A 26,750-nucleotide genomic window follows, 5' to 3' on the forward strand; every position below is an offset into this window, starting at 1 on the left:
ATCAAAAAATTTTTGCATTTGCACATGATTTTGTAATGCAATTATAAGAATAATAATTCACATACTATATCTGCATATATTATGATCTGCAAATTTTCTATAGCACTTCAAAAAGGTATAAAAGACAGGTAGCACTGGCAGTTGATGAGGGTGAGGATGAGGGATCATACTGTGATGAGGAAGATGAAATATAGTGACAATCTGTCAGGGAGAGAGTGAGGGTGAAGATGGATATGATAATACAGTGTTGCCTGAGGGCAGCAGCTGGATATAAAATGTTACTTTTTATTAAATATGAAACTTTTAATACATTAAAAACTGGATACATTTGTTTGTTCCAGTGTCTAGTTAAAGAAATGGATGTTTTCAATAAATATATGAAGAGTTCAGATGCAAAAGCCTCAGTGCCATCTGAAACTTTCTTCTAAAATGAGCATTTTTATCAAGCTCCTATGTTTAGGTTCAGTAATTTCACTTTAATGGCAATTAACAGGCCCTTTTCATTGCCATTAAAGTGAAATATACTGAACATAAACAGAAGAAAATTTCAGATGGCATTTAGAGGCTTTTGCATCTGAACTCTTCACGTTTCTTTTTTCTACATTAAAATGCCAAATGTTTAAATTTTTCAATGTTGCCTCGAGGCAACAAACTTTATGAAAAATTTATGAAAATGTTTATTGATATTGTTAAAGTGTTCAATTTTAAGCAGGAAAAACAACACAAATAATTTTTTCCTCATTGATATCATATTGTGTACCATAGAGGGTTAACTAAGATTAATGAGCAATAGTTTACATTTGTTACAGTGTTTATTAATCTTATTAGCGTTTATTAGCGTTAGTTAATTGTTTGTTCGTGTTAGCTCAGGTCCATTTGATTATTTACAGATAGCCCTATAACATTTGATTTCAATCATGTATTAATAAATGTGGAAATTAAAATAAACTTTTAATAAATTCTTTAGAATTTTTTTTCACTGTTAGTTCATGTTAACTAGCTATCTGAAGCGAATACATTTATCCTTATTGTAAAGTGTTACATACTTTTTGATTTTATTATAAAAGCTACATTTAATTTTCTGAACTTTTTCTAAAATTGCAATTTAATTCACAGGACTCGTTGAATGTCCACATGGTGGCACTGCATCTTTAAAGACTGTTTTGCTCACACAGACACAGATGATCATCTCTTGGTGAGTAACTCCCTACACTACATCCTGGAGAGTGCTGCTCTGCATATTACTGCGAGCTAAATGTAAGTCTTAAGCCTGAGAAACCAGTCAGATCTGTGTCCCTTTGAGCATATAATTTATAATCAGGCGTAACTAGATGCTTTTGTCTAAAATCTGAGACAAATTTCTCAGACGCTTTTCTTCTGATCTTGGCTTCTGACTGATAGTCTCCGAGCCTCTTTACTTTGATGTGAACTAACCTTTGTCAGCCGCCTCTACCAACTTCAAAAGTCTCTTTCTGCATAATGAATGCAAGAAATTCGTTTGCTTTTAAAGAGACAAAATGGAATGTCATGGTTACATATCTGTTTAATAAATAAAAATCATGCCACCCCGCGACTGGCGTACTGTAATTCATTTTTTCATGTCACGTCACAGTCAAAATCTAAATAGACATGTGAAACGAAGACACTCTCCTATACGTTTAGAATGGTCTAATTTTGAAAGAAAGTATTACGTGGAATACAGATCTGCCATGATGGTAGAAGCTGAGTTGACAAAACCAAACTAATCCAGTCAGGCTTTGTTGGTACCATGATGTTGAACATTTAAAGATTTTACTTGTGTAATGGATTAAGGGTATAATAATTACATAATAACTAAATCACACAAAATAATTATTAATTATCATTGCTAAAAGCCAGACGATTTTGTCTTTAAAAATCTTTTTCTCTGTAGTAACCTTTCATTTGTAGTAGAAACTGGGGGAGGGATTTATTGCATCAGAAATCTGTCTATCTGTCTCACTCACACCTGGTCCAGTTTCAGTTTTGAGATCACTTACCTAGAACATAACCTGCCCTGGAGCAGGTTAGCAGTGGAGTGTAAGTTACTATGGCGATGAGCACTGCTAAAAGCCAAGCCACTTTCATGGTGCCTAAACAGGGTTGGCATAAACTAAACTAAAACATTCCTGGCTAGGCTTAACTACCTTAAGGGGTTAGTTCACCCAAAAATGAAAACTCTGTCATTAATTACTCATTCTCATGTTGTTCCAAAACTGTAAGACTTTTGTTCATCTTCTTTACACAAATGAAGATATTTTTGACACTTCAAAAAGTTCATGAAGAAATCATAAAACTAATCCATATTAATTAAACTGTTTAGTCTAAATTTTCTGAAGAGGCTTAATGCTTTTTATGATGAACAGATTTACTGTAATTTAAGCTTTTACCCACATATAAACATTGATCAGCGAACATAAACAGGAGCTCAACTGAGCCTGAATCACGCGCGAGAACAAACCTCTTACAGAAGCTCAAACGTGATGCGTAACACGAAAATTAACCTCATTGGTTCTTCCGGAAGCTCAAATGTGATGCGTAACACGAAAATTAACCTCATTGGTTCTTGCAGAAGCTCAAATGTGATGCGTAACACGAAAATTAACCTCATTGGTTCTTGCAGAAGCTCAAATGTGCTGCATAACACGAAAATTAACCTCATTGGTTCTTGAGGAAGCTCAAACGTGATGCGTAACACGAAAATTAACCTCAGTGGTTCTTGAGGAAGCTCAAACGTGATGCGTAACACGAAAATTAACCTCATTGGTTCTTGAGGAAGCTCAAACGTGATGCGTAACACGAAAATTAACCTCAGTGGTTCTTGAGGAAGCTCAAACGTGCCGCATAATACGAAAATTAACCTCACTGGTTCTTGCGGAAGCTCAAACGTGATGCGTAACACGAAAATTAACCTCAGTGGTTTTTGCGGAAGCTCAAACGTGATGCGTAACACGAAAATTAACCTCACTGGTTCTTGCAGAAGCTCAAACGTGATGCGTAACACGAAAATTAACCTCACTGGTTCTTGCGGAAGCTCAAACGTGATGCGTAACACAAAAATTAACCTCATTGGTTCTTGCGGAAGCTCAAACGTGATGCGTAACACGAAAATTAACCTCACTGGTTTTTGCGGAAGCTCAAACGTGATGCGTAACACGAAAATTAACCTCACTGGTTCTTGCGGAAGCTCAAACGTGATGCGTAACACGAAAATTAACCTCACTGGTTCTTGCGGAAGCTCAAACGTGATGCGTAACACGAAAATTAACCTCAGTGGTTCTTGAGGAAGCTCAAACGTGCCGCATAATACGAAAATTAACCTCACTGGTTCTTGCGGAAGCTCAAACGTGATGCGTAACACGAAAATTAACCTCATTGGTTCTTGCGGAAGCTCAAACGTGATGCGTAACACGAAAATTAACCTCACTGGTTTTTGCGGAAGCTCAAACGTGATGCGTAACACGAAAATTAACCTCACTGGTTCTTGCGGAAGCTCAAACGTGATGCGTAACACGAAAATTAACCTCATTGGTTCTTGCGGAAGCTCAAACGTGATGCGTAACACGAAAATTAACCTCATTGGTTCTTGCGGAAGCTCAAACGTGATGCGTAACACAAAAATTAACCTCACTGGTTCTTGCGGAAGCTCAAACGTGATGCGTAACACGAAAATTAACCTCACTGGTTCTTGCGGAAGCTCAAACGTGATGCGTAACACAAAAATTAACCTCATCGATTTTTGCGGAAGCTCAAACGTGATGCGTAACATGAAAATTAACCTCATCGATTTTTGCGGAAGCTCAAACGTGATGCGTAACACGAAAATTAACCTCATTGGTTCTTGCTGAAGCTCAAACATGCTGTGTAACATGAGATTGAACCTCACTGGTTCTTTCTGAAGCTCAAACGTGCCGCTTAACACAAGAATGAACCTCACTGTTTCTTGTGGAAGCTCAAACGTGATGCATAACACGAAAATTAACCTCATCGATTTTTGCGGAAGCTCAAACGTGATGCGTAACATGAAAATTAACCTCATCGATTTTTGCGGAAGCTCAAACGTGATGCGTAACACGAAAATTAACCTCACTGGTTCTTGCTGAAGCTCAAACATGCTGTGTAACATGAGATTGAACCTCACTGTTTCTTGCTGAAGCTCAAACATGCTGTGTAACACACGAGAATGAACCTCGGTGGTTCTTGTGGAACCTGAAACGTGCTGCGTAACATGAGGTTCATTCTCGTGTGTTAAACAGCACGTTTGAGCTTCCAGAAGAGGTTTGTTCTCGCGCATCATTCAGATTCGGTTGAGCTTCGGTTGATTATCTCTTTGTGAACTTTTTGAAGCGTCAAAATTTCATTAGCATAAGCTGTCTATAGAGGGACAGAAAGCTCTCAGATTTCATCAAAAAGATCTTGATTTGTGTTCCGAAGATGAACAAAAGTCTTACAGGTTTGGAACGACATGAGGATGAGTATAATTAATGACAGAATTTTCATTTTTGTGTGAATTAAACCTTCACAGTATAGGCCCCAGGCTTCCACTTCCTAATGTGTGTGGTGTGTGTGTATTTATATGTTTCCACAAGGGGGCATCAGTTTTAATTTATTTTATATTATATTTTATATCTTTTATAATGTATTAAATGTATCCTTACTAATCTCTGAACTGCACTGATAACAATATATGTCCGCAGACTACAAACTTTATTTTCTCGATCTGTTGTGTATAAACACACAGACTCCTGAATGCTTTCTCTTCTATCATTTTTTACAGGAGCAATGTGGACCCAGGGACCGCCAACTCAGAAACACCGGTATAAAAAAGTTATATTTTCTAGCTAACATGTTGTAATTTTTATTAATAAAATTCCTTGATGTTTCTTAATATTCTAGCTGGTGCAAGCTGGTAAACCATCTTCGACCAGCAACAAACTATGTACCAGTCATACCAGCTTAAATTGGTCAAGCTCTATCTATCCATCCATCCATCAGTGACTGTTCAATATTGTAGTTTTCAGTGTTACATGCAGAGATGCATTTTATTTGACACCAGATGGTGTAAGAGAGCCAATCTAGGTTTCTGTGACACTGTTTAGTCTCAGTAAGCTGCAATGGAGGAGCAATGAGAGGCTGGAACAAAATGTTCCCATGCTGACGCACAGCTTGGTTCTATTCTTTTATGGCAGATGGTTACTATACTTATGATGCTTGATTATTTCTAAGCTCCCCAAGGTGCATTGTGACTAAAAATAGAAGGTAAGAGGAAGAGAAAGAAAAGAGTTAGAGGAGATTGTGCTTGACATAAAATAGCTTGAATAAGGCGGAGGCTTTGAATCACAGCTTTTGGTGACTTAACATCGGTTGCTTTAATTGGCTGACTGGCTCATGTACGTTAAATTCATTAGCATAGCAACACAGCTCTCCTCTCTCACACACACTCTCTCTCTCCTTATTGGGAAGGATGCTGTGAGGAAAGGGAGGAGAGGACTAAAATTGGTGCCCCTGAGCAGGAAAGCCCATATATGGAGTCTGATAACGCTGTCATGCGACGTCAAAATAGCAGGTACATTGAGTGTGGGCTGAGAGAAAAAGAGAAAGAGAGGAGGGGGGGGGCTACGTGCGTGTGGCATTCAGTACGTGAGTGCGTCAAAGCGGGAAGCTGGCGGTCTGTGTCAAGTGTGTACGTCAGTCTGAGTCAGATAGCGTCTCATCGCGAGTGTGCGTCAGTGGTGTTGCTGAGCAGTCCGTACTCCAGGGGAAAGAGTGAGGAGAATGCGAGGAAAGGACAGTGGTTAGCAAAAGGGAAGGAAAGGAGGAAATAGACACATGAGTACTTTTAAGTGCACTTTAATATAAATGCCTCTGTTTTGACAACCAAATACACTTATCAGCGACACAAAAGAACACTGATCCACAATGTCCATTCTTCATAAATAGCATATGTCAAGTATGTTTTCATCTCATATGATAGAAATGTCTCTGATATGTACAGACTGTTGTTTGTACAAATGTACAAATGATTACAATCTTTAACCATTCCGCATCATGCCTAGCTAGAGGCACGTGCACCAAGCACCCTGTAAGTCAGCATACATACAATAAAATACTTTTTATTTTTAAACTTAGCATGTAAATAGCTAGAACATAGGAATCAATCCTTTACTTGACCGTAGAGAACTCTACGTTAGCATGTCGACACCATGGGAATAGAACCATTCTCAACCCGTGTCGATTAGTAACTGAATAGAAATAGAACTTCATCCCTATTTTCCCGCTCATTTTTTAAAACAAAACTTTGCTTCGTTTTTATAACCCCTCTCAAAAAAGAAGAATTGATCATTCACACAGTCATTGTCACCACTCCACACCGCAGACAGCAAAGTTACGATGTCACTGTGGTATTCACTGAATAAAGGTGCTGTTTCTCTTAGGTCTGCAACCTCTTGATGTGCCAGGCACACAAGAGCGTCTGCAGATTGCAAGCATTACAAATATTGATGCTGCAAATGTCCAGTGCAATTCCTTCTAGCCATGCCCATCAGAGTAGCCGGCCGAATGGATTCGTTACTCCGTCACTCAGTAGTAGCTAGAAATAAGTCCAGTAATGTCCGTGCATGCAAAGCCATGCACAATATTTTGTCCCTCTCCCTGGCGGCTTCCGCTGCAGCTTTTGTCCACCGGCCAGTAGGAGAACGATGTGAAAACTTGACTTGTCTTGCACACAAAGTGGAATTTGTTCACATTTGTACATCACATTGAAACACATTTGAAATGATATGTCCAAGAGTTGCATTCACACACCCAAAGCCCAATGTAGTGTGAATTCTGTCATTTATATTATGATTTCTGACATTAGTTACTAAGGTGAAAGATTAGACAGGAAAGCGAATCAGCTGTGGTAAACATGCTGATTTTGATACTTTTACAAACTGTTCACTTTTTGAAATGACCAAATATTGATCTATTATGCGAAAACTTTCCACACATTGGGCGTTGTGTGTGTGATGCTGGATGACGAGCATTGAGCCATAAACTATCTGTTGTTTCTTACTGAAATGTTAAAGAATCATTTTCATGTCCTCAAAGTTCACAACTGAGTTTTCACTACAAGTGAATACAAATGCAAGTCTGTAAGTCGGTTTACACTTACAAAGTCAGAGCTGTAACTCTCACTCATATAAGCTCATGTTACATTATAGCAGAAACACATAAATTGATCTCTTAGTCCTCTTAGGATTTGTTAAAGACTAGTATATTGCATTGCTACCAAAGGGTTGCACTATTATTAACATAAATGAATGGATAATTAGATGAACAATTGTGAACATGACGGTTAACTCTCATTGGATTTGAGGAAGTTCAAGTCTTTTTTGGCATTATATACATTATGTATATATTTATACAATTAATTAATATTCACTTTTCAGCAAAAGTAGCTCCATGAAATATGACAATATGCCATACTTAATGAAGTAAGTCACAGACTTATTTTAGAACGGAGGATCACTTCCACTCCCATCTGTAAGACAAAAAGAAGAAACAGGGGACATCATGTTATTAACAATAATAATAACGTTGGTTTGGCAAAAATGGCAACACAGCAAAGTGATCAGAAAAGAGACCAACTCTCACCTTTGCGGAAGCACTGTTGTGGCGCATGACATTGGAGTTGATACAACTCAGGTTGTTGCCCCAGGCCGGGGGCGATCGAGGCACCTGCCCCAAACATGGGTTCCAGGGCGGCCAGCTCCTCGAGGAGGGACTGGGCGCAGGGCAGGCCGGGCGACGCAGGGCTGACAGGCGACGAGACAGGCACCGAAGCGGGGGAGGCGGTCAGCTGCAGTGGTGGAGATGTTGGTATGCCCATGAACAGAGGCGATGGTGCTACCTCTGTCTCCATCGCAACTTCGCCTGCCGCCTTTCCATCTGCCATGTTGCCTGCGTTGACTGGCGACATCATAGCCCCTCGCCCGGCCTCATTGTTACAGTGCGCCGATTGGACGCTACAGAAGTGACCGGCACTCACAGCAGAGACTCCATCAAAGTGCAAGGGGGTGCACCAGCACTCAGGAGTGGAGGGAGAGGAGGGTGGGCTAGAGTGAGAGGAGGAAGAGTGAGTCGGTGAGAGGGGAGGGGAGGATGTGAGGTCCTGGAGAAGGGTCTCTAATATACTCTCTTCAAACAGAGACTCGTCATCAGAGAAGATGGGCAGGTCCAGGCCTTTCCAGGACTTGAGTGTGTAGAATTCACCCAACAGTGGCACTGAATCAAGTCCTGCAGAATTCAGAGATGGCGACTGAGAGCGTTCAGAAATGGTGGAAGGAACCAGCTTGGCCAGGAATGGATCTAAGTAGAAGCCCTCTGCTAGTGTGCTGATGTGCTGGGCTAAAAGCGAGATCTCCGTTCTCTCTTTTTCTCTCTCACGCAGTGAGGAGAAGAAGGGCAAACTTGGCTGTTTTCCAGGTGAGGCTTCAGGTGTGAGGAGACCTTCTGGTGGGTAAGGCCCGTGTGGGACGTCAACATACAGCGGCCCACGGACTTCTGGTAAAGTCATGACCGTGCAGTCGCCATCACCTGGACTGTCAGGAGTAGGAGGGAGTTTTTCATAAAGCGACCCACTGCAAGGCTCCACAGGGAAGAGGATCTCTGTGGTTGGTGATGTTATAGTGAGTGGCAAAAGAGTCGAGAGTGTTGTCGTTGGAGGTGGTGGGCTGCCTTGTGGGTTTGATGGCGCTGATGGAGATAGAGATGGTGCCGTCGTTGTTGTTACTGTTGCAGTTGAAGCAAGAGGAGGTGGTGAGGTGGCCCCGGTAGGATCGAAGCTGAAATGAGGTTCCCCAAAGGGAAAATTGCTTCCACCTAGTTGAGGTGTGTATGGGGGTGTGCACACAAACTCCTTGGTCTGTTGGGCCTGGGAGGTAGGCACAGGTGGAAGAGGAAGGGGCAAGGCAGGTAGAGGAGGATCTATCTGGAATGCCGGTGGCAGCAGAATATTCTGAGTGAGGAAGTCCAAGTCAGACACTGTTGCAACCGTGACTGGAATGGGAGATGATGCAGAAGATGGACTGGCCACAGGTTCACTGGGCTCATGCTGGAAGAAGCTCTCCTCTTCCATAGAGGAGAGACTGGAACGTGGGCCACTCTCCAGTTGTGTAGGCTCTATTGAGGAGCTGCCACCTTGTTCCTCAGTAGATCCTGCACTGCATGCGGCCGTGCTGAAGTCAAATGACTGCCCAGAGAGGCCACTACTTCCTGGCGTGAACACTTGGTCAGGGCTTGAGAGTGTTTCTGGACTCTGTAAGCTTAGGCTTTCTTGTTGGGAAGTGCTTGAACCCAGCACCAAGGAGAGCTGGGTCTGTTCAGAGCTCAGCTGCTGCCTCACTGACCAAGCCTCTGTCTCACTGTGGCAAGGAAAAAGAGTGATATTAGTGATATTTCTATTTCAGCTCGGGTTATAGACTTGACTTTGTAGTTGTAGTCTGAGCCTTACCTGATGATGTAGTTGTTACTGACAATGGGGTTTTCCCCAGTTTCCAGCTGCAAGACCATGTAAAGCCAGATCCATGAGTGATCTGCAGTCTCTACACGAACCACCATCTCAGCCCTGCCCTCTCCTCCCTCTCTCACTGTGTGGTGAAAAAAAAAATGAGTTAGTCAAAACATATTCAATTTCTTGTGAGATTTTATGTCATGTCTTGGTGGGTGGTCAGAAGTGCATTTTCACTGCAGATGCGTATTGCTCTGTATTGCTCACTGTGAGTGTCAAATGTTGATAGGCAACTGTGAGATAGGAGAGTGTTCATGCTGGGCCTAACCAAGCAAATGATGCTGAGAATATTTGTGTGTTTATTCATTCAGGAGTGAGACTCACATAGGCTGCAGTGCTGAGCTGAGGCGTGTGAAAGATCCTGAGGATGCAGGAAGCTGTACCAAGATTGGGACCGCAGAGTCTCCACATTTAGTCCCAAATAAACATTCACACTGAAAGTTGGAAAAAGGTAAATGGTAAGGAACATTTTATCTTTTAAAAACACATTATTAGTAGTACTTCAACATTTTATAAAATTACTTTAGTCATTTAACCTCACCTGTCTTGTGCTTCCTGAAGTCTCATGTCACGGCTATGCTGAGAACGGAAACATGGCAGGAAGAAGCTGCTCTCTAGTGTCGAAGCTGAAGATTGTTCTCTGTCCGGGGCAGTTCCACCTTGGGAAGTGTGAGGCTCCAGAGGAGCACAGAAACATACCCACACTGGGTTGGAAGTCCAATAAGATCCTGGGGAAGACTCATCGGGAGTTGGTGACAGGCAGTGGGATCGGATTAAAACAAGCTTATTGCCTGCGCTCTGCCTACGCACTGATTTGGAGGTGTTGAATCTGCAGCGGAACAGACGATCTAAGGAGGAAAGACACAAAATAATGAGCACTTACATATCTAATATGTATTATCTATCTGTGTTTCAAATTTTAAAAATCTTACCTGTGTCAGGTGAAGTTGGAGGCACCAAGTTACTCCTCATAATAAAGTGGTCTGCAGTGTCTATTATGTCGTACACACTGTCCCCTTGAGCGACCAAATCTACCTAAATATTCAAAAGAGAAAATACTGTAGGTGAATGTCCTATTGCTTATAAATAGACTGAAAAAACATGAGATGAAAGGGAGAGGAAGGCTATAAAGATTTAATGAGAATGGCTGCTATGTCTGTTTTACTCACCATTGAGTGTCCGAGGTGCTCTGAGACGCTGTCTGACAGGTACAGTAACTTTCCTTCTCCAGTCAATAGCATGAGAAAGCCTGGCATGTCTTGTACCAACTCATTCAGTTCATGAAATGAGAGAAATCCCGTGGTTTCCTCAGCACTGCCAGTTGCAGCTGTATCTGAAAGACGTAATTACATTATTAAACTTCATTCATATATAAAACGTCTTGTACTAAAGAAAATCCACAAATGCGTAGCACGATTTTCGCTTCAGCACCATGGACAGCGTTTGTGTTTCAGCACCATGGAGAGAAATAGCGCTGCTTTCACTACATTTTCTTTTGTATCTTTTAAGATATTTCTTAATTCGTACTACTAAAACAGATAAGCAGCTCAGATATTGCAAAATAAATAAATAAAGATGCACCTGTTGCATTAACTCGCGGCAACAAAAGAGTGATGTACAGCAATGCCTCAATACAAACTCAACTCTAAGCTTCTAATTTCATGCTTTGAGAATTACATAAATGTAAGAAGGCGTTTATGTATTTTTAATAATTATATTTACCTTGGCTGAAGAAGACGGACTTTCTCGTGTACATGCAAGCCAGCGACATGATGTGAAGATAGGAGAGCCGAGACTTGTCCGCATCGGAGATGGGCAACAAGTCCTTCAGGTTCCTAATCTCCGCGTTTATTTGGTCCCTTCGAGCTTTCGAAGCTCCTTTAGTGGACCGATACATTGTGGTTACTAACGATGAGGACTGTTTCTGAGGTTCGCTGATAGTGTTGACTACGGTGCAAGTTGAGAAAAGTGTGAGGCTCTTTTCCAAAAGAGTTCAGGGGTGTTCACAGGTGTGTCATCTCAGCACATGTCCAGAGTACGGCTGCTCTTCTCCTTTCGCCTGCCTCTCCCGGGTTTCCCCCTGCGGTTCCGCCACAGCGCCTGGCTCAGGTTGCGGACCGGAGGATTGATGGATCTTTCCTCCGGGTCGGAGATTGAGTCAGTCGGCTGCTGCTGAAGCCGTCTCTCGCCCAGATATCAGGAGTCCGTAAATCTGGTGGAGTAACATTGCAAGCCGGTAACTTATATAGGCTGGGACTCCACCAGTGTAGGGGGGCTCCCAACGCGCCAACACCGACGTAAAAAAGAGCGCGAGGGGAGGGGGGATGGAGTAAAAGGGGGGCCGGGGGGGATTTATACGTCTCATATCAGTGTAAGCAATGCTGAAACTCACTCATCTCACCCCTCCCAACCCTTGCGCTCTGACTCTGCTCCGACGTCAGCATCCCCTCTCTCCGTTGATGACGTTGGCTTGAAATCGGGAGCTCCGGCGACGCAAAAAGCCCGATTTGGACAAAACCGAGCAATGGGCGGGGACTGAGAGTGAAACGTAGACGGAGTCACCGCACTCCAGTGTAAAGACGTGTAGAGAGAAGGGGGGTTCTGTTTCTGAGCTGCATACGAATGAGATAGAGGACCACTCTCCCCGAATCCTCTTGTGTGGCAGCGCTGATTGCCTCCAACCGACCGAGTTCAGATATGATTCAGAAAATGATTCCTATATTGTATTCCACTGCATGTTCATGGATGCATAAAGGGTTTGCATGGAAGCACGGATGCATTCCCTGCCATTGTTGCTGCTATCTCATGCCTCGCTGCGTTATTGGCATCAGTTTCCACATTTTACAAGCTGTGTGACCACAGAATGAACCCTTAAACAGATCTCCATTCAAAAAATGGCAGATTATAGTAGCTCTGGCAGCATGTGGGACAATGCACTGCAGTGATAAATTCAGCAGCGCATTTGCCCCAGTGAACCAGACTGTGTGTAACCGAGAACACTGGAATATCTGCTTTATTATTACATAAATGCTTTCTCTCTGTCCTTATAAGGGAAACATGGGGCGAGCATAGACAAGAACAGCAGCTGCATTGAGTTATGTCTTATGAGTTTGTGTGCGTAAGGTGACATTGTGGGAAAGAGCCAATGGCTCACTCAGAATCTATCAGCGCAGTATGTAGTCACAGTAATAGGGGACACAAAATTGGTTGCTTAATTATGAACTTGAGATGCTCCCGACGAGCGCAGTCTGAGTGAGACAGTGAGTTATTGAAAGGACATCAAGTAGGGTTATCCATCATAACTGACTAAATGGATATTGTGATTCTTATCCCTCAGAAAATGAGAACTGAAATGTATAAACTTTGGTATGATATTCCCATATTTTTCTGCTATGAATTAAAGTAGGGTAGCTCATTGTGGTAATCAAATTTACTTGTTAAAAATAATTGTTATATAACACACTTTTTATTTTAAACATTTTAACTTAACGTGGTATGGTACGCATGTGATTTTTTTATATTTATATATAAAAAAATGAAAGCAAATACAAATGCATATGTGGTCTATATATAAATTTTCATATTTTCTGTCATCTAAATTAGTAATTATAAACCACATTTGAAATTTCACTTTCAACTTCTACTGCACCTCATGGTATGATTTTACCTCTGTAGCTCATTTTAATTGGTTAAACTGTGGTTGCAACTCACTCTTGTGTTGCACCACTCCCCAGTCTCCACTAATTGACTTAAACACCTGTCAAACAATCGCTCGTTTAAATCACAAGCTCTACTGACGCCTGTTTGCATCCTCTCTGGACAGTTTGTTCCATTCGTAATGTCGACGAGACGAGTGTCAGACAAAAGTCGCGTGCAGCCCTCGCTGCGGCTCTGCCATTCGAGTCGATTCGCTTTCAGAAGAGGAAGCGCGGTAGCCTGTTCAGTGAAGGTGAGCTATTTTTAGCAACATGCAGAAACTCCGACGCTTTTAGGAAAGTTATGCTATCATGTGACTTGCCGACGTTCGACGGTGCAATAAATTATGTTTCATTTTCATTCATGATAAATGACCAGCTGCGATCACTAAAAATATAAATCTGGATAGGAATATCTATTTATTTCTCAATACAATCCTATTTTAGACAGAATTTAGAAGTGTTAGTCAGTCTTTCAACAGTTCTTCTCAGAGGCACGCGCACGTCTCTGTAACCTGTTGCGCGCGTGAGCTGACCGTGTCGCTTTTTCTAAAAATAGCCCCATGGCTAGTGTCTGACAAACGCAGTCAAAGAGATTCACCGTCCTTGGCGACACATTTAGTCTTTTTAATCACACATTTGTGTTTCGTGGTCAAAAATAGTAATTTGTGTTGTGTAGGAGTAATTGAGGGTCGAATAAGATATATGAGTGAATCCTTTGCTGGTTTCGGCTATGATCTCCCAGCCCAAATCCCATCTTGAACGTGCAAGCAGACTAGCTTGACCAGGATGGGAGACCAGCTTTACATTGGATGTTCTTTCAGCATAAGAGAACTTTTTTTTTTAATAAGCTCTGATCACATTTATACACAACATGAAAAACAATCAGTTGTGCAAATGTGTTTATTGTGGGATTATCAGGAAGATGCATGGGAAACAAAAGAATCCAGATAGTGTTGTTATACACATGGCCCTTAATTTGCCAATAGCGTCTTATTATCAGAATTAATGTCCTGTTTGGTAGGCCCTATAGACTATTGACTAGTTTTGATTTAGTTCCTTTTGTCATGATAGAAAATGCATCTTGTACTTACTGAGACTAATTAAGAATTGTGCATTAGCTAATGCTGGATATGGATCAAGCTGATTTCTAATGATCATTCGCACGCACACTGCACCATCCATGATTAAACCTAGGCAGTGGTCACCACCCGTTAACAAATTAAAATAGTTGGTAGGTTTTTCTGTTCAGCAGACCCACAGCATGATTCAGAAGGCTTTCTGTGTGGCTTTCTCAAGCTTGTATGAATAGCCTCTGCTCTTTGGTATCTTTAAAAGAGGGACAGTACAATATGGAACACCAGTGTTCAGCCTTCATCACCCATTTCTGATAAACTGAATGCGCTCCAAGAGCACCATTGAGTGCAAATTCTGATAAGGAAGATTGGTGGTCACCTATTGTTAAGAGAAAGTTTCTTAACTTAGAATAATCTTTCTGCTTTCTCAACACACCATACTATGAATTGCACAAAAAAAAGACTACCAAAAGAATTAGCTTACAACAATGTCTGTTGTGTGTAAATAAAAGTCTATTAATGTTTTTTAACTGCATTTCCTTCATAATTCAGAATCATACACACAAAATCAAGGAAAACTATGTTAAAGGGGACCTATAATGCCCATTTTACAAGATGTAATATGAGTATTTGGTGTCCCCAGAATGTGTCTGTGAAGTTTCAGCTCAAAATACCCCACAGATCATTTATTATAGTTTGTCAAATTTGCCCCTATTTGGATGTGAGCAAAAACACAAAATTTTTGTGTGTGTCCGTTTAAATGCAAATGAGCTGCTGCTCCCAGCCCGCTTTCCAAAAGAGGGTGGAGCTTTAACAGCTCGCTCTTCTGTTACTCAACAACAACAAAGCTGGAGAATCTCACGCAGCTAAAATGAGGATTGTCAATAACGGTGTTCAGCCTTACATTGTTCAAACCGGAGTCGGACACTGATGGAGAGACTCAGGAAGAAGTTACAACTTATAGAATGCAACTGGATGTTTCTGAATGGTTAGTGGATAAATTTAAATAGCTGCTGTGGAGTTGATTCAGCTCATCGACTAGCATGTGCCGTCATGTTAATCTTTTGTACAAATCCAGCTTTGAATTGACCCTCGTTTGTGAAGCAGTCCGGCGTAAAATGACGGCATGGCAACAACACTCTACTACAACAACTCTTCCTCTTCTCTAAAGCAGCCCAACATGGCCTCACCCCCTTTGTTGTATGTTCTCGGGGGCAGGGTTTATGTAAATTTTAGGGTTGGTGCTGTCACTAACCTGGGAAGAAGCTTGTTGTAGTCCCTACCAGCCGTTTGTTGTAGTCCTTAAACAGTAATTTCTGTAAAAGAAAAAATCTCCCTTTGCATTGATCTTTGAGTGTCGTAACATTGCAGATGTTGTTTATGCTCAAATAGCAACATTACACACTAACTAAAGTTATACAAGTGAAATCATAATCAACCACCCCTTTAATGGTGAGGCTAAAATGCATATTAGGCTTTTTCAAAGTTAAGTTTTTGTAGTGGTCATTATGTTACAGTCTGGGTTTTGTGAACATTTGGGGGCAGAAGGTAAAAATTCAGTGTTTGACTGCCGGATGTGAGTAAATGGATAATGCCCAGTATGATATCCCACTGTTAGCAGTATGTCCGGGAACAGGAAGAAGTCATTTTGCCTGTGCCCAGAGTACATGACTGAGTTGACTGTGCCTACTTGAAGTCTCCTATGATTTTACACACAGTGGACAAAAATAACCACGCAGGAAATGGAGAAGCTTCCAGATTTTTTTTTAAACAATGTGTCAGGATAAGAATGAAGTCTTTTCAACCTAATATAAGTGGTTACTTTTTTGATTAATTCTTTTTTAATTCATTTCAAGACTTGTGTGAAGGCATAGGGTAAAAAAAACGTAGGGTAAAAAGAATGCAATTTAATGCAAATGCTGTTACCCATCTTGCCATGCATTAAATGCATATGTATTATGTTTGGAAGAGTTTTGTAAGTGCAATCAAACTTGCAAAAAAACAAACTTTAATGAGAAACAAAATGTCATTGGCCTCTTGTGCAATTGAAGTACGCTTGTCCTCTATCTCAAGATTCTTTCTCTCTGCACTGCTGTTTATTTTTACACAGAGAGAATCAAGGTTTTCACTCTGCCTCTTGAAAGAAAGGAGCTAACCTGTCGCCTAGCAACACCTCCCACTCCTGCTGAAGCCAGAGTAAGAGAAGAGAGGAAGAGGAAGGATTGAAGCTGTCTATGAAACTGATGAGAGAGATGGAGGTAAAGAGTAAGGTGTGGGGTTGACTTTAAAGGCAAGAGAGGGCAGCACATCATGGCAGTGTGCCGGTACGTTTGCGATATCTGTAGCCTAATAAGAGGCCAATGAAGTTGCACCTATTGTACCTGCATTTAAATAATCTAGACTTAAGTATAATAAATTATCTAATGCATTGTTCAGCCGTGTGCGCTGGTTGATTCATATAAACTACTGTGAGTGAGCAGATGTAACACTCAAACACCCACACACTACCTCCCTCCCTCCCTCCCTCCCTTCCCCTTCTCTGTCAGAGATACTTCCCCAGCCTGCAGCCTGGTTGGGTTTTTTTCTCTTTTTTTTACTTGTGCAGTGTATTTTTAGACCCAGGGCTCAGTACAGTGGGAAAACGTGGTATTTTTGTTGAAGTATTTCTATCTCTCTTGTGCTTTTCAGTGTCTGTGAATGGTGACAACTAATTCATGACTCTTTTGTACATTTCCATCGAAAAAATGTCAGTATACATGCTGTAGCTTTGCATATATCTTGCCCTTTAAATCACTTTTTCTGTTTTCTATTTTTTTTTAAGAATCATTTCCACCAGTCTATAAATAGCCCAGCAAAAGCGTTCTATAATTCCATAAGGTCTTTTTTCCCCTCTTGCTGTTTAAGCTCGCTGCTCAATTCTAGCGCTACATGCCAGCACATTGTGCTCTCACCCTCCTTTTTCGCTCCCTCTCTCTCTCCTTTCGTAAGTTGTTGCTGATGCAAGGTTGCCATGGTGACGTGATGTAGATGTGTGACATCAAAACAGACCTCAAGCAGCAGATTTTTTCCCCCTTTCAGTCTGTAGCTCGCGCTCTGTTTTCCCATCTCATTTCATATTAAGCCAAAGGCATTGCATTACAAAACACCTCCGTGAGCTTCTGATCTAAACCAACCTCACAAAAGTAAGAAAGATGTCTTTTAAACTGCACATCCCGCAATTCCTCTTAAAATAATGTAGCTCTTAGTGACCATAAGAGAGCCATTATTCTTCGCCATTCAGGTCCGCCTTTGATAGTAGCGAGAAAATGGTCATTGATTCAGTGCGTGCTTCTTCTTTCTCCTTCCCATCTGACTGCAATGCTCTCAATGTGTAGTGCAGCTGTCTTTATAACAATTTTTGTAGTACCCAGGGTTGTTCTTCATCGCATTGAAAATCTAGGATCTTTTTAAGTCAAAGAAAAGAAATGACTTAAATGCATTAATGTATTATTAAAAAGAATATTATCTTTTCGCTAATCAGGATGTTCGTGCTAATTTGTCAGTTCAACTATTCACTCAAATTGTTATATGCTGATTAAAATACAACTTGTTATATAAAATATGTATTAAATTAGAAAAATCCAAATGCAAGGTCGACAAATCAATGGAAAAATGAGAGAACATGAAGTTTGATAAAGCATTGCATAACTATTAGAAGAGAAGAGAGTGGGCAGAGATGGTTAGAAAGAGGAAGAGAATGAGGCACGAGCAGTGAGGGAGGGAGAAAGTAAGGTATTTCAGTGGCTTTTTTTAGCTCCAGGCTAAAGTTACGATTATTGCTTTTATCCATCCTCAGTTTCCCCTTGCCTCCCTCTCTTTGCAAGCAAATATGTTTTTCCCCCTAGGATCCGATGTTTTCCCCATGATTAGTGATCATCTCAGCAGTGTGAACACTTCCACATAGTTGGCAGTAGAGACGCAGAATGACCTGTGTCATTCACCATGTCTGGATTTGAACAATAGCAAGGTTTTTTGGCTCACTGAATCATTGGTATGAATTTATGAATGGGGAGTCCATTACCTGACAGTTTTCCTCAACTCATGCTCTGAGTCACTCCGAATGAACACCACAGCTGCTTATAAGGGTCATATGATAAGGAATTATATTTTTTGTCATCTTCTAAATTAAGAGAGTTCTTTGTACTACTGTATGAAACACACACACAGTAACTTTCAAAACATCCTCCCTAGTAAATAAAGACAATCTATTGAAAGTAAGCTGTAAAAATGGTTTGTTCTGAACTCCATTAATGAAAAAAAAATTGGTGTAGAATTAAGTTTGAAAAATTTTCACTCAGAAATTGCTAGTAAGTTTCACAAATAATTACAAGGAATTAAACATGAAATTTGGATAAGAAAAGTAGTAAGACTAAAATGCAAAGTTCTGTGATGAAACTCTAGATGGCACAGGCTGATAGGTCCTTAGCTCAATCTGCTTGCAATCACATCATTCTCTATAGGGCACATTTGATTGGTTCCTGCTATATCAGTAGCCAATGAACTCACTGCTCAACCTTCAAATACTTGGTCAGCATTTGCTGTAGCAGATACAGCACACTTTCAGAAACCCTCCAACTTCCCCAGCTCCACCTGTATATATCTGCTATGGGTAATTCATGTACACTTTTGTACAGCAGCAGCATGTCTTACTTGCTCACAGCAGTGTGTCGTATATGTTTTGGCAGTAGCAAGTCCCGTACTTGCTCTGCAGCAGCAGCAATAACCAACAGCAGCAGCGTAGCAGATCTTCTGCCAAGACCAAACATATCAGCATTGTCATATACATTACCATGTCAAACAGAAATAGTATTTTCTATTAAATGTTTAAAATGTACTTCAATTATCTTTGTTTTATTTACGACTTCAAAAATATCATTTTTTACAGTGTTGGACAAACCAAGGATGTTTAATATGGTGAACGTGATTTCACCAACATCTTTGTTGATCCTGGAACAACATTCCAAACAACCAATCAGATTTGAGAGACAAGTTTACCATTTGTCAAGTTTAGGCTTACACCCTGGGTTAGGTACTTCCACAACAGTGTTATTCAACTATCATTTCCCTCTGATTTTATAGGGATAAGTTATGGGTAGGGTTAGGTTTAGGGGTTGGGAAAAGGTTAGGACTAAATTTTCGGATAGGAATGTTGTTCCAGGATCAACAAAATATGTTGATCCAGGAACATGTCTTACTTGGCAAAATCACGGTGACAGTTTAATATATGAGAGCGTTATCCATTACCATTCCAATTAATCTCAAAGGCCTAAAAAAGGCACGATGAAGACCGTTGGGTCAAAACATTGCTTATTTTAATAAATTGATCTTTGGGAGCAGCAGTGGCAGTGCCAATTCTTGTTTATTTTTAGAAAAACACTTTACGCACTTTGGGCCCTACAGTATTTTAACGATCTAAGCGCATAGTCTGATGCACATGGCAGAGGTGCACTTAGGGCATGTCCGAATCCACTTTTGCTAGTTTAACAATGGAAAAATGGTTGGCGCGCCAGGTGCATGGTCTAAAAGGGTTGTATTATAGTCTCTTAATGAGTCATGGGTTTGTTTTGGGCGTAACGTGCAATAAACCAATCAGAGTCTCATATCCCATTTCCTTTAAAAGCCGATTGGTTGAATAATTAGCCAATTTCATTCGTCATTACTGCAAATAAGTAATTCTGATTCATGCAATGACTATCCATTATGACATTGTAATCCTTTTATTTTTAATATTTGGCATGTTTGTGTGTTGCTGCGCGTCCTTTTCTCTGTAACGAGCAGAGTGTATGTGCGTTGTGCGCCTGCCTATAGGCTCATATTACTAACACACTCTTTAAATAACAAAAAAAAAAAATTGCGCCATTGACTTTAGACCAAGTTTTTGTTGGTCAGTGGTGCAGTCATTTTCAGTTGCCTCAAAATAGCAATGCGCCAACAATGCACACCTTGTTTTCAGAACAACACACCCATAGGCGAACAGATGGGTGCAAATGCATTTGCTATTTAAACAACGTGGGTGCTGGACGTGAAAATGATAACTGTGTCGGGCTGAAACTAGCAAAAAACACTTGCGTTATATGTCGGGGAGAAATGCAATGTACGTTCATTATCAGGAAAAAAATGTGTGAAAATAGCATTACACTCAAAGGTGCACCTCTTTCTACCCTTAAAGGGAGCGTGTTAGTGAATTAAGGTACTAATATGTACCCTTTGGGGGTAGATAAACTACAAATGTGTGCCATTGAGGGTACTTTATAATTTTCACATCTTTTTTCTGATGGGGTTTGATGAAGAGCAGGAGCATGAAAAGAGTTATTTTACACCACATGTACATTTATATATGCCTTTATGCTTAATAAACAGAATGAAGTCCTCTGGTTGAGCGGTGGAATGTGAGTGTGATTTGCATTTTTGCAATATGGTGTTAAATCTGCCTGAAGCTCATTTAGTTTTGCCACAGAAGCTGTTTTTTAACACCCTATGTTAACACTCAGCAGTCAGACTCTCACCCGCCGGCTCATTCATGGTGACAGTCTCTCACACATTACTCATTCACTCATCATGAGGATAGAGTCACTTTACCGTCTCTCTCTCTCCATCTCTGACAGAGATGAGCAGCGTTAGTAAGTCCGAAAAGCCGTCGTTCACCTCTCTTGACATTCAATTTGAAGCGTTAGGCCTCAAATCAAAATATGTGCATCCTTAGGCATGAAATACATTAAGCAATAAAGGGTTTTGCTCATTATGAGAGTGCAGTGATATATGTGAATGCTTAGCGTTTCATATTTTTTTCAGTGATTTAAAAAATATGCTCTCTTCTTTGAAGGAATTCTCTCTTTATTGCCGTCCCCTCTGCTCGCACGCCCACGCGCCCATAGCAACACGTTGTCGTATCATAGTAACCACATTTACGCAGAGAGAAAAAATTAAGGGTGGGTTGTAGAGGTATCTTTCACTGACCGCCATGAGCATGATGGCTCCTTGTATTCAACGCATGACAAGGGTGAGATTATGAAAGCATATAAAGAAATGTAGCACACTAATCCAGATATTTGCTATAACTTACATGAAATTACCTGTCGATCCTGAATCTAGTTCCCAGGTTGTGAGCCATATAATGTAATTAGCCCTCCTCGTTAGGCTCATCTGAATAGCCAATCAGTGGCAGATGAGGTAGATGACTCTTGTTATCAAAGTCACTCCAGCTCAGACGAGGCCCTAATCAAGGCATGTTGGTAATATTCAGAGGTCAATTTAATTCCCTTAAACAAATGGCCCAATTATCAGTGACCAACACATGTCCCTTTTTATGAAAGAGCCCCCTGTCTGCTGTTCTGTGGAGATCCTCCTTTAATCAGGATGCAGTGGACCGAAGCTAATGACACATGCTAATGGAGCTACTGCGTGAACCCCAATCACCCATTTGAGCATGTTATTCCCCACGCGAACCCTGCTAACTGTCCATCGAGGACAATTGACACCTTTGTTTAGAAAGGCTATTTCTAATCTTATATTAGCTTTATTAGACAACTCTGCTGGGAAATCCAGTTGTTGATGTGCTTTAGGTTTTCTTGTTGGTAGACCATCAATGAACCAGATACTAACTGCCATTTTAAAGGGATACTTTCTTTAAAAATAAAATGTTTTTGCAGCGATGCCATTTTTGTTTCCCCAAAGATCCTTTGAGAGCAGTTCTTTTTTTCTTAGTGTGAAGAATATTTTAATAATCTAAAGGACATTTTGTACAATGTATATGTTCCATGAAAGTTAAAGGTTCTTTAAGGAACCATTGATGCCAATAAAGAAACCTTTATTTTTAAAGGCCCACTGAATTGCCTTGGAACGTGCAGCATTATTCAGTGTGTTGACGTAATTGACCCTTCGCAAAGACCCGCCCCCCTTAGTTACTGTTGCTTTGTCCGACAAGCCATGGCGCTGTCACGCCACACGCATTGAAAAATACACCGCGGAGCAAAGAGGAAGCTGACAACATGTCGACAGACAAGACAAAGCAGGTTACTTATGATATTAAACAAAGTCCCAGCTTTCAAACTGTAGTTTTTTTTTAAGAAATTCAAAAAATAAAAAACGTTTTGTGGCTCTTTAATGTGTCGTGACCATGGTCGTGACAGATTGCTGTAGCGCGTCAGCTCAAGAGGCTCATAAACCGATCATCTCTTCCTACTAGTTCATTTATAGCATCAAATAAACATGAGAAGGAATGTTGTTTCAAACGCGAAAAGACATTAATGTACACATTTTTTTTTGTTTAAGTCCACCAAGGTTAATCTTCTAACTTCTGACTGCTTTGTTAAGGCCTGTTCACACCGGGACGAATATCGCGCGCGATTTTCGCCGACGTTTAACGCCTCGTGACTAAACAACGGGCGCCATTGTGAGTGTGCACACTGACGCGAAAAACGCGAGGCGTAAAAGTGTAATTTTTAAAAAAAACGCCTCGGTTCATTTTTTTGGTTTGACGCGCCGCGTTAAAAACTGGCCGACCAATGAGATTGGTGCTTTTGTTCACGTGCCTGGAGCTGCTGAAGTTACAGTAAAACACGACTTGGTGGTGCTCAAGCACAAACCGGTCTTGCCAAGCACACAAGACGACTAAGAGAAAGTAAGTAGACGAGGAAGACCCCTACAAACTATCCCTGCATCTCAAACAGCTCCCTAGCTTCCTAGGTCGTGTATAAGTATACCATGTAAATGAATGTGGCCGACTCCCTGATCAGTGCCCTGACTAGTGAAGTAGAGAGCTGATTGAGACGCACACTATGGGTGCTCTGCCAAAGATGTGTATTATTTCCGTATTTTTACTTTTTTTTTCTTTTACATTCAAGAAATATAGTTGAGAATGTCTGTTTCATAAATATGTTTATTTACACTACCGTTCATTTGCACTACTGTCATTGTGACTTATTTGCACTACCGTTTCTGACTCTGGTATATATATATATATATATATATATATATATATAATGTAGGCCTATGCCATTTTATATATGCATTTTTTTTATCTTCTTTAACTTTGTTGATATCATATGTTTATTTGCACTACCGTTAAGCACAAGCGCCACATACTGTCAGGGAGTGAATTTGCACTTTCACTCGGTGCATCACCGGTGAAAATCGCTTGGGTGTGAACACAAAAAACGTCTCGAAAAACGCTGACGATAAACGCGTGCGATATTCGTCCCGGTGTGTACGGGCCTTAAGTTTTGAATGCTTATATCTCATAAATGCAAATTTTGTCATTGTTTTGGAACACACCAGCTTATTCATAACCTTAAGGCTAACATATTCATATACATATACATATTCAAGCTAAAAAGCTTAAATTTTGATTTCAGGGGTACTTTAAGAGTGTAGTTCAGCCAAAAATGAAAATTCTGTTATCCAAACCTGTATGAAACAAAATATGATATTCTGAATATAGTTTTTTGTCCATACAATGAAAGTCAATGAGATCCAGTGTTTGGTTTATCAAAAATATATCAAAATATCAAAATATCTTCTTTTGTGTTTCACAACCAACTACAAACCAGTTCTAACAAGTTTAAATTGGATTGTTATCCGGGAGATTGGCATGTTTGGTGTTTATATTTAGGACTAAATGCAAAATTTCTGTTTGCTTTGCCCACTGCCTCCCCACACATGCTTAGCAAATATAGATATCATGAATACTGATCTGTTGTTTGTTATGCAATTAATGCAGCGGATGTCACGGACGGTGAGTGCTTGTTTTGTAATGGCCTAATGTGTTTGAAAAAGCAGGTGGAGGGCAATAGTGTTTCCTCTTTTCATTCAAAAATAACCATGGATATCCAGGTAAATATAGTGGTTCTGTCTCGATGACTGACAGCAGCCGTGTTTGCGGGGAATTTCCTGAGGGGTCCTGTGTCTCAATTAATGTGCGCACTCAAGCATGAAGGAAAAACACTCCCGTTCCTGGCTGTGCAAAGAAATATTCTGATCAGCAGTTTTTTGTTTTTGTTTTTTTGGAGTTGCCTACACTTTTTGCCACACAGTTTCACTATGGTGAGGGCAAAATGAGAGAGTGCAGACACGGCATTAAGAATCACCTTCACAGCAAGAAAGTGATGAATTAATACAGTCTGAATTGAATGCAGAAACCTGCTATATTGAAAGGCCTATTTTTGGTTGAATGACAAACACATTTGGCCTTCGTTCATATAGCCAGCAGTCGGTTCAAAAGAGAGCGGAAACAACTCAAGTTCACATGATTTAAGATAGGTGATCAGAAATATTTTAAGTTATGTTATATTATGTTGTGTTATATGTTATGTTACAGTATACAATGTGATGTTATATGTTGTGCTATATGTTATGTTATGTTTGAAAAGCCTGTTTTTGGTTGTATAAAATCACATTTGGCCTTCCTTCATAGCCAGCAGTCAGTTCAAAAGAAAAGAATCAAGTTCATGTTTTATTGTGTTATATTTGTTATGTTTTATGTTATGCTTTATGTTATGTTTTGTTTTTGTTATGTTATATGCTATGTTTTATGTTGTTTTATGTTAATGTTATGTTTTATGTTGTTATGATGTTATGTTATGTTTTATGCTGTTTTATGTTGTTATATGTTGTGTTTTATTATGTTATGTTTTGTTGTATGTTTATGTTTATGTTGTATGTTATGTTATGTGGTATGTTATGTTGTTTTGAAAAGCCTGTTTTGGTTGAACTACATTTGGCCTCTGTTCATAACCAGTAGTCGGTTCAAATGAAAGCAGAAAAGAATCAAGTTCACATGATTCAAGATGGATGATCAGAAAGGGTATTTGTACAAGACAGTTCAATCCCAGGACATCCGGTCCATTCCCACTCCACCCACTCACCTGTTCCTGACCCATAAATGAGGTCACATTTGGCATGAACTGTGGAGTGTCCCTCCACTCTATAGGACATCATGACACATGAGTCAGTATATATAACTTTTTCACACACCCATGCACACACACACCTTTTCTGAAGGACACCTCCACATGCGGAGGCATATTGGCAGAGTTCATCAGCCCTCCTCTCTCTCTGTGCCTGCTGGGTGGGTACAGCACATCTCGCTCCTGCGTTTGGCTCACAGTTGGGTTTACCGTTTGTCTGCCATCCAGCAGGAAACGGCGCGAGAATGCCACGTTCTCACCCACATATATCCCCGTCACCCACTTCCTAAAGAACACGTCTCTATCATGATCTCTGCTATGAGGTAATGATCGAAGAACATGCTGGTGCCATCTGTGTCCATCTGCGTTTACAAATGAATGTGCCATGTTATATTACTCACCTATATTAGATTCTCAGGTGTGTATGTGTGTGTGTGACCGACTACATGCTTGTATGAGATGCCATTCACAGTTGTACAGTCTAGCCCGGGAACATGTAGCCAGTCAGTTCACAGGAAGGAGGTAAAGAATCTGGTTCACTGGACAATTAGGTTACAAAACCAGCTGCAAGATTCCATCACTTCAAGTTCTTCTATTTTGGGCCTTAGACTCTGTGTGCTGCACTGCCCCCATGTGGCAGACCAGAGACAGGATTCAGACCTGTGATTATGTAAGACTTTGCAGGGAATGAGTCATCACTGGTTTGTTTCAGAGAGAGTAGAACTCTGTGTATGTGTGTGTTTGTTGGCACAGAGCACTGGAGATAGCAGTGGGATGGGTGAGCAGCGCCGGGGATGATGAAACGCAAAAGTGGGTATTTTCCCATTGCTTTTTTCGTCTGTGATTGATCAGTTACAAGTGGTCACTCCTGAAAAGCAGCTAAAGAACAAACGGAAGCAGTGATGGCAGCTAGAAGGTTCTAGAACTGCATTCATGACTGACTGCAAATAGTCTGAATGTATCTTTGATTCTGGAATGGTCTTGATTTTGCTTTCCAGGTCAGTCTATATGCGTGTAATGCAGCCTAAATTGAACATTATGAATATTTGAACAAATCTTTTAAAATAAAGGCATAGTTTTAACCCAAAGAACACAATTTTGTAGTATATTATTGACATAATATAATTGAATATAATATAGTATACCTCACAGCCCTGCAAAGCCCTTTTCAGAATCAGAATTAAAAAGAGCTTTATTGCCAAGTATGCTTACACACAAGGAATTTGTCTTGGTGACAGAAGCTTCCACAGTAGAGAATGACAGTGACAAGACACAGATGATAAAAAATAGAATAAGTGATTATACTATATAAATATATAAAACAATATACAAAATAGACAATATACACCGATCAGGTATAACATTATGAGCACTGACAGGTGAAGTGAATAACACTGATTATCTCTTCATCACGGCACCTGTTAGTGGGTGGGATATATTAGGCAGCAAGTGAACATTTTGTCCTCAA

The 26,750-nt window shown here is 40.5% G+C and overlaps 1 protein-coding gene and 1 long non-coding RNA gene across 3 annotated transcripts; one reads left to right on the plus strand and one right to left on the minus strand.

The window, feature by feature from the left end:
• Positions 1 to 1,080: 1,080 nt before the first annotated feature.
• LOC125259367 lies at positions 1,081 to 10,561 on the plus strand. Of its 2 annotated transcripts, none has more exons than XR_007182779.1 (4): positions 1,081 to 1,195; positions 4,796 to 4,835; positions 9,880 to 10,026; positions 10,130 to 10,561. It is a non-coding gene; the product is annotated as an uncharacterized LOC125259367 (long non-coding RNA). The 2 variants fall into 2 exon arrangements; XR_007182780.1 differs by having other exon boundaries at positions 1,177 to 1,257.
• Positions 5,853 to 11,613, minus strand: npas4a (neuronal PAS domain protein 4a). The gene is made up of 8 exons (XM_048176984.1): positions 11,291 to 11,613; positions 10,738 to 10,901; positions 10,501 to 10,603; positions 10,110 to 10,416; positions 9,893 to 10,002; positions 9,512 to 9,647; positions 7,654 to 9,422; positions 5,853 to 7,540 (listed from the first exon to the last, which is right to left on the minus strand). The coding sequence occupies exons 1-8, from the start codon at positions 11,463 to 11,465 to the stop codon at positions 7,512 to 7,514; spliced, it is 2,793 nt and encodes a 930-aa protein (XP_048032941.1). The 5' UTR covers positions 11,466 to 11,613; the 3' UTR covers positions 5,853 to 7,511.
• Positions 11,614 to 26,750: the final 15,137 nt, after the last annotated feature.

This window comes from Megalobrama amblycephala, linkage group LG23 (assembly GCF_018812025.1).
Source record: "Megalobrama amblycephala isolate DHTTF-2021 linkage group LG23, ASM1881202v1, whole genome shotgun sequence".
Lineage (NCBI taxonomy): Eukaryota > Metazoa > Chordata > Actinopteri > Cypriniformes > Xenocyprididae > Megalobrama > Megalobrama amblycephala.

What these genes read in the sequence shown, in the direction of transcription:
- npas4a (XM_048176984.1), bottom strand. Translation starts at nt 11,465, where the DNA reads ATGTATCGGTCCACTAAAGGAGCTTCGAAAGCTCGAAGGGACCAAATA. An exon ending in TCCAACTTCACCTGACACAG is followed by an intron (nt 10,417 to 10,500) that starts GTAAGATTTTTA and finishes TTTCCTCCTTAG; the next exon opens with ATCGTCTGTTCCGCTGCAGA. An exon ending in ACAACAGTGCTTCCGCAAAG is followed by an intron (nt 7,541 to 7,653) that starts GTGAGAGTTGGT and finishes TTTGTCTTACAG; the next exon opens with ATGGGAGTGGAAGTGATCCT.